Here is an 8737-nt window from a genome sequence, read left to right as displayed (position 1 = left end):
TCAGACCATGTGTGCATAACGTCTCTGTGGCCCTCCCTTGGCATCCCCACAAGTCCACGCTGGCTGGTGTGACCAGAATTTTGGTTTGTCGTATGAGGAGATCTAGAACAGGTTCTCAGCAATGGCAGTGAAACAGAGTTTAAGTAATTCATCATTCTCTCTCCTTCCTACAGTCAGTAAAAGTATTTTTAAACTTTGTTTATGGCGTTACTCAGTGGATGTCTGCATACGTCTAGAAGAGCCGGGCCTGTTTCTTTAGTTCGTTCCTTTTCCACAGAGCCAGTCGGTCAAAATCCTCCACCGTCATACCAAACACTTGGACAAACTCCTCTGGGGACAGGTGACGCTGAGAAGACAGGGAGACAACACATAGTTGTCACATCAGTACGATGTTTATCCATCAAATACTCTTTATTTTCCATCACTCAGGTACCACTGAGGAAGATTTTTTAGTGACTCAAAGACAAAATCATATTAAATGACTATACACATATTACCAGTATTGGGCAGTAACTCACTTTGATATACAAAATGTTCAAAGCACTGAGAGAGAGCCGTTCAGTGGCAGGGTGTGAGGGTAGTTACTTCTGCTTTGAGGCTGAGCTTGTTCATTTGTTTTACTGTGAGTTAATTCCAAAGTTTCCAAAAGCCACAAGCATAGTTTTGTTTAGGAGTCATCTCTGTTTCACACTCGGACTGTGTTTTATTCATACTGGGACTTCTGAGTTGAGGGGGAGGAAGTCTTCCAAGTTGTTGAATTGCAGTATCTCATTTGTCATTTCTACAGCTGCAAGGTGTCGAGACACCTCTGACAGAGCCTGCAACACATGACTTTTCTCACAGCAAATTTATAAAAATGGTGCAGGAAAAGAAAATTCAATTAGCAAGGTGTATTTCATTTCAGTGTTCAAGTAGATGCTGCATAATATATTGTACATGCTGAGGCCAAATCTAAGTTGGAATAAAAAATAAATTATTATTTTCCACAAAATAATTACATTTAGGCCCCAGTGTGATGAGATTATGTGGGAGATTACTTAGGTGGGTATTAGGGAACCTGAAAAAGGAAAATGATTGGACAAAAGTAATACTTTAAACACACAAATTAATTGAACTCACCTTTTATGAAAATGTTTGTATAAACTCTGAATTAAGTTAATCTGTGTTGCCTAATGAAATAATTCTTTCAAGACATTTTGTTTTTTCAGTTTACCTGTAACTTTACTTGCCATTAAATGACTGGCAACCAGGGCTAAGTTGACCTCAAAAACTAATTTATAACTTACCTCAAGTCTGGCTCTGTCTACATCTTTGGGCAGCCTGTTCCGCCCCCTGGTGGTGACAATGAGCGCTTCATAGGGGTAAATCTACAGGCAAGAGGAGGCAGCCTTGTTTTATTTGACTACAGTCAGACACATGCTAATAGCAAGTGTTCAACAATTGTTCAACATTATACGCAGTCATGCTCACACGGAATTAATTAGTGAAACAATTATGTTAAAACATTACCTTGTACTCTGCTGGGAGACAAGAAAGACAATCAAAATCAGTACAGTCGAATAAAAGCACAGAATAATTGCTTTAATGTAATAAGTGGTAGGTGATTTTAATTCATATTAAATTACCTCTGCTGCCCCAGTTGACCTCAGAGCTACTGTCATACTGGTACTGGTAACAGTCAGCACTCTGAGGCTGCAGATGCAAGAAGGGACAATCAGTTTAACACAAATGGCCACAGATGAAGTGTTTGAAAGATAAACACTTCGTCACAGGTATTTTTTGACAAATGCCACGTGAGGTCTTACCCTCTGGTTGCCGTTGCGTCTATATCGTGGTAGTGAGGCAGTCTTGCAAACAAAATCTAAAACACAGGAAAGTTTGACACATTGAAATCAGATAACGGTGTCAGGTCAATGCCAGAAGGAGGCACTCATGACTAACTAAAAATATTCCACGCACATAACATTGGATATCTGTGATGTTGACACCATCATTATGAACAAATAAATACATTTAAAGGCATTTTTTGTCATTAAAATCTAACTGATGAACTCACCACTGTCAGTGCTGTACTGAGACCGGGGAGCTGTGAAACAAAGAATAAACACAAATTAAGATGACATCTTTCTTTCTGTAACCAACACATATTTTTCACATTTTTCGTTGGATTCCTTTAAATATATACTGTAAAGGAGACGAAAGTTGATTTGCTATCAAGGCGTGGGAGGGATACACAGAAAAAACATCAAAGGGGCAATAAGGCAGAAAGAGGCCAAGCCTGGCTCAGGAAAGAAGAAGAAAGGAAAACAAAAAACATGGAATCACACCAGTACAAACACAGATCACACACTTGACCACCTAATTGCACCAAACAGCCTGTCTAGTTACAAGCCTTTGTTGTGTAGCCAGTAGAGTCCAGTTCAGTTGCATCCCCTCCCAGCAGAGACACAGCTTTAATGAGAGATCTTACTGTTCATAAATAAAACAGGATATGGGACCCCAGCTGTGAGAGTGAGAGAGTGAGATAGATACACAGATAGATGGATGGATAGATCGGAGCGAGTGGAGGGGGAAAAAAAGCTAAAAAAAAACGACTCAGAAGCTTTGCTTTTACAAACAACTCTGGTGGCTTCACATGTCTGCACATTTGTTTTCTGTGGTTTAAATGCTCCGAATCAGAGTGAGCAGATATCCTCAGAACAATGGTTGGTGCTGCTGGAGGCAGCTGTTCTCCCTTCTCAGCATCTTCAAATGTCAACAAACTGCCAAAGCCAGCAGCAGCCATGACCCTCTCTGACCTGCACCCACAACCTCACTGTCCTTGCCCCAAACCCCAGTGACATTATATGTTGAGGCTCACATAAATGTTCCAGTGGCTGCACAGAAATGCATAAGAGAGGCAGACAAAAGGGGGTGATGTGTGGGGGCAGGGTGGATCCTTACAGCCGTTGACAGTGTTGTTGTACACTGTGGTGCCATAGCCTGTGGTGATGAGCGCTTCCTTGCTCCCACAACGAGAATTCCTCGCGCTGCCCCAGGGGTCATTGTCATAGGAACCAGATCTGGCTTTCATCTCCTCCTTCAGGATCATCCTCCCAATGCCACTCCCAATCTGGAAGGAATGGGAGCAAGGAATGAGGCAAACAGGGAGACAGAAAAGAAAAATCGAAGTTGAGGTTAGGGAGAACTGCTAAATGAATGTGCAGCGATTGCTGAGATGGAGGGTGAAGCAAATAAAGAAAAGCAGTTTAAACAGTGTACATAAGTGCATTACTCATGGTGTTTCTGAGGAGGGATTTCTCTTGTTGCTGAGGAGAGTGAGACAATATAATGAAGCTCTTACTCTTTGAAGACTGTGACTCCAACTCTCTTCGTCTCCTCCTGTCGAGAAGCGTCGCCTCGGTGCCCAATAGGCTGAGAGAGATCAAAGAGACGAAAGAGAGTCTTGTTTGAATGTGGATCTCAGAATGAAACGCGGCACCAGCGATGACGAGTAACTAAATATCACAAGAAAGATTTCCAAAATCAACTGCATGGCAAGCACTAAAAAGCTTTGTACCCTTGGGGGAGCTGCCATGTGGGTAGTAGTCAGACTCTGATGGGGTGTATGGCTCGGAAGAGTAGGTGGACAGTCTGGAGGATCTGAGGATGTCCTCGCTGGTCCTGCTTTTGGTGGCTGCTTCCATATGATTGTCTGTGAAGAAACATGGATGGAGTTAGGGAGAAAGAAATCTGTGTACACACTGCAAAAAAAGATTTTTAAGAAAGCAAATTAAGTCTAATTTCTGAGAAGTTGTTCCCAAGAAAACAGATCTAATTTTGTCTGAAAAAGATACTAATACATATTCACTTTCACTGATTGGTGAGTGTGCAAATGTAAGAAATTCTGAGGTATACATGCGTAAATTCCGCTTAATCAAGACGAAAGACTCAGTTTGAATAGACATTTATTACACAACAAAACTTATTTTCTTGTGATAAGTCCAACTTTCTTAAAATTTAGCCAGTTTTGTGTGTAGCATGTTTGTACATGCTTACTCCATTGGCATATTCTTTTTCATAAACAAGAACATTTAAATGAAGAATATTTGGCTTATTTCTAACAGGATTTGTTTTATAGTACAGTTAAATGTTGTCATTTTTTAATTTGCTTCATATATTTTGCTTCTAAGAATCTGAAGCACAACACCTGTAATACATATAATGACTAGCATGCTGTAGCATTGCTGTAATGTATAATGTATATCTTTATTAAATAGGAAACATTAACACGTTTTACTTTAATAGGTTTACATTTATAAAAGACTATTTCATTCTTTGAGAAGCAGCGACTTTCTAAGTGACAACATTGCAGCGATGAGACCCTGACATCTCTGTGCTCGGTTTTGAAAAGATGCCATAATATAATGCAACAATTCTTTGTGCTTGACACTTACTTCTCATCTGCAGTAATTCTTTGTATCATGCTTGTCAAATCATAAAAAATTAAAAAGGTATGGTTTACTGGTGTGAGACTTATATTTTGTCTAGGGCTGTCAAAATGAACACGTTAACGCAGGATGATTAATTTGTGGAATTAACGCGTAATTTTTTTTTAGCGCATTAACGCACTTTCTCACTTTCATTGCGCTACGTGTAGACGTGCAGTTTATGAACAGGCAAGGCTTGGGGCCCCGAGCCGATAGGGGGCACCCGACACTCAGAGCCTGAGGGCTGTTGCCTAAATGCATCAGTGACCAGCCGCATCCCCCTTCCCCTTAAACAACAATGGTTGATTTGCAATGACATCTCAGTAGGAAACCTCCCTAAAGGGGCCCCAAGTCACCTCACGTTAACCTGTGTGAAGTTATCGTTCTGCATGTTGTAAATGAAGCTGAAGGAAAATGAAGAGGAGTTATCAATCAGGTAGTTAGAAGAGGAAGGAAAAAAAGAGGATGAAAAAAAAAAGAAAGAAAGACACACAGTTGTAAGTGGCGCTGCTGGCGCAGATAGTGATATAATCATAACATTAACGGTAAATGACTGCTGTTGCTGAACAGTTACTTTGTCTAACTAACGGGAACACAGACTTGAACAGCATCAAACATTAGTGTCAGAATGCTAGCAGACGCTAACGCTAACTAGTAGAAGCAGTGCTTCAGAGTAGGGATGCACCGATTAATCGGCCAGTGACCGGAACCAGGTCAGACAGAAATATTCAGATTTTAATAAGCATCAGCAACACACGTGCACACGGCTACATGTACATGTAGTAGAGTGTAGGGCTTTTTTTCCCGTTATGATATGAATTTTTAATATACCGACATACCGGTGTATTTGATTACACAACATCCGCGCAGCCGCAGAGCTGCTCTGAATGAAAACTTACTCACTGAACGAAGCCTGGCATATTTGGGTCAAGAGTCAGGACATTAAATCACTTACACAAAACTCACTCAGTATTTATTTGTTTGTCATTTAAACCTGTGTGAGCAGAGAACGTGAAGCATTGTTGGCACGGGGCGGGAGAGAGAGAGAGAAAGAGCGAGCGAGAGAGTGAGATCTGCGCTCTTGGTCATTAGTTCATTCACTTATTTGTGTTTAGGTAATATGTTGTAAATATGTTTAAACTTAAATAAACTACACATACAGGTAGTGATTTGTTTTTGTATTTTTAGTTGGATATTGGATGTGAACTGATTGTATTTCTATGTTAAAAATTTCTATTAAAGAAAATATGCAAAAATATCTTTCTGTATGCTGTAAAGTGGTTTAAAAAATTTCAACCGGAATCCGCTAAAATCGGTATCGGCAGGTCAAACTTTTTGAAAAATCGGGACGGCCCCCAAAAAATCGGTGCATCTACTTCAAAGGTGCTGATGAGGAATTTCCTGCTGTGGGTTTAGTACCCCCAAGAAAACTATTTAACTTCTATACTTTATATTTTGTTTATAATGTGAGTTTACAGTGCAATGTATAATTTACTTAAAACATTTTTTAAAGTTATTTACAGTATTTTTTTTATATATATATATTTATATTGTCTTATAATGTAGGTTCTTTACAATGTAATGTTTTTTTTTTACTAAGTTTGTATAGTTTAATCTGATTAAAAATTGTAATCTTTTGACAGCCCTAATTTTGTTGTGTTGATCCATTTAAATTCCTCCCTCATGTTGCATTTACAGCATCTTATGTGGGAAGTTTCTGAAAGCTCAAAGTACAAAGTTTTGATGCATTTCTGTGACATTTTGATAAAAATTATTTCCATTAGTAAAATACAGTTAAACAATGAAATGTTATAATATATTACATATATATATCCTTACAAAATATTCTTTCTAAAAGGTGGTTGGACTTGAAGTAAAGATATATCATCAGCTTGTTGATTTGCATGAGACAATTATGTGAAGTATGATTGACAGGATTAACAAGCATTACAAGTCTTTCATATATTTTTTCTTTTCTTTCTTCTTCTCCCTTTCCAGGGGGCTTTGGCAGATATATTCATGCTGGATGTCCTTCCTGACTCAACCCTCCCATTTATTAATAATAATAATTTGCAAGAAACAAAAAAGTTTTGAACATATCCACACCAGCTTTGCTTTGCTTCAGGTCTTTTCTATTAACCAAGAAACATGAGAGTGGCATTGATCTGCTATCATATTCTCAGAAAGAAATCAGTCTGTTGCCCAAAAATTACAAACTAACAGACTTTCACTGGAGTGTCCTCAGGAAAGAAATGTGTTAATGAACACCACAAACACCTACAGCAAAAATGTACATTCATGCTACTTAAATCGACTGTCGCCATTCCACCATTCCTGCCAGAGAGAAGATCGATATTTTAGCCAGCAGCATGAAAATAGCCAGTATTAACATTAGTTCAGTTACTGCTCAGCCTGAGGCATACAGTCATTTCATGAGCTGCATGAGATCATGATATTGATGCCACTCTGTGCTAAAACACAGTCAATGGAAGTCAATGGGAATGACATGCAGTCACTCACTCTGTACACACGCGCACACGCGCACACACGCACGCGCGTGCACACACACACACACACACACACACACACACACACACACACACACACACACACACACACACACACACACACACACACACACACACACACACACACACACACACAGGAATTAATGGTTGTACAGACAGTCCTGACTATCAGGGGTATTTTATGCCAGCACACTATACTAAAACGCCTTGACCGTGTCGCCGCCGCCTGCATAAAGATGAAAAAACATGCATCCGATACACTTGCATACAGACGCGCGTATTGCGGGTATACCAAATAATGAAGGGTGACGGGTGATAAGTGTCATGTCATGTGCGAACGCAGCGGACGTCTGTGCGCACGCTCGTCTCAATGTACTGACACCCAACTTTTCATTTCATTTAAATGATTATTGTACGTGTACACTGTCCTAAAACAACAAAACAAAAAAATTGTGGCTGTGTCGAGAGTTGGAGAGGTGAGTATTGTCTTTAAGAAATGATTATGCTTCAAATTCAACCACCTTGACTAACCCTTTCAAGATTGATGACGTTCTCTTCTACCTCGGCAATGCTGGAAAATAGAATGAGTTCAGGAAATATTTTTTCCGCACAGTGGGCTCATGCGCTGTTCAGCTGCCAAACCCATACAGTTTACTTTATATATCATTATAATTATATAACCTCGAACTGAATTCAATTATTCAGTTTATTTATTTAATTTATTTAATTAACTTTTCCATGTTCATCATGGTGCTGATCCTCATTTGAGGATAGGGGACAGCACTACGTCGACGAGCACCACACCCGTTTCCGCCCCAGCCGCTGCTGTGGGAAGTGTCTGTGGAAGTAGCTGTGAAGTAGCTGTGGAAGGAGCTGTAACGTGATTCTCATGAAATCGTGGTTTCAAAAATTTCAAAAATGAAACGGGCCGGGACGAAACGGGAACCCCGAGTGACGTTATGTCCTCCCAGGAAATCCCTCCGCCCGGCTGCCCCCATCCACTCACATACCAATTTTGATGAAATGTTCTAGTTATGAGTTATACTGTAGACGTGCACAGCACACGCTATAGACGTTAATGCGTGTCGCTATTGTACTGAAGCCAACGCTTCAGACGCCTTAACGTGTGCATGTGTGACTGAAATAGCCTAAACTGTCTGCTGCGTGCGCAGGTGGCACGGCATGAATGACCCCTCGCTATTTGATTACCACAAACAGTCACGCGTGGTCGTCACGTGACATATTTGAGGCGTAGTTCACCCGTCACGTAGGCGGATGTGCAACAACGCGTGTGCAGCGTCTGTGTGATACGTGACGCCCGTCTGTCCATTGAAAGTGAATGGAATTTACACGCACAAGTTAGAGGTTTGATGTCATCGCATAGGCGCTGTACACACATCTGTACTCACATTCTAGTATAGTGTGCTGGCATCACATGCCACTGATATCCTGACATGGGATAACACCCACCCACACAGACATATGAAACATCCATCTACTGACAGTGAGTGAAACAGTGAGAGGAGGGAGATACTTACAGCGGCAAGGTCACCGGGTAAAGTGGAGCAGAGGGTGAAGGGAAGTGAATACAAGTGATGGGTGCAATAAAAAGAAAAGAGGTGAAAAAGGGAAACATTATTGGAGTATCCCAGAGGGAGATGAACAATGTGAGAGCTTTGCTACTTGTACGGAGCTCAAGGACAATCTTAGAAAACTGTCTCTTTTCTATACAGGTAGAAA

At 40.5% G+C, this 8737-nt stretch overlaps 1 protein-coding gene across 1 annotated transcript in view; it reads right to left on the bottom strand.

The window, feature by feature from the left end:
* Nucleotides 1–232: 232 nt before the first annotated feature.
* The window catches only part of ablim3 (actin binding LIM protein family, member 3), a gene marked incomplete at its 3' end in the record, with an annotated part of 104603 nt that continues 96098 nt past the window's right edge, over nt 233–8737 (bottom strand). Inside the window, exons 15-23 of the mRNA XM_083891789.1 lie at nt 3560–3694; nt 3344–3414; nt 2944–3112; nt 2057–2086; nt 1806–1861; nt 1626–1692; nt 1510–1520; nt 1287–1367; nt 233–346 (exon numbers count right to left, since the gene is read on the bottom strand). Coding sequence (XP_083747915.1) covers nt 233–346; nt 1287–1367; nt 1510–1520; nt 1626–1692; nt 1806–1861; nt 2057–2086; nt 2944–3112; nt 3344–3414; nt 3560–3694 — 734 coding nt within the window. The remainder of the gene's footprint in view (nt 347–1286; nt 1368–1509; nt 1521–1625; nt 1693–1805; nt 1862–2056; nt 2087–2943; nt 3113–3343; nt 3415–3559; nt 3695–8737) is intronic.

The sequence above is a fragment of the Microchirus variegatus genome, assembly GCF_963457635.1.
Source record: "Microchirus variegatus genome assembly, chromosome: 6".
In the NCBI taxonomy this organism is placed as follows: Eukaryota; Metazoa; Chordata; class Actinopteri; order Pleuronectiformes; family Soleidae; genus Microchirus; species Microchirus variegatus.
The sequence above is the reverse complement of the archived record's forward strand: the minus strand, read 5'-3'. Positions and strand labels throughout refer to the sequence as shown.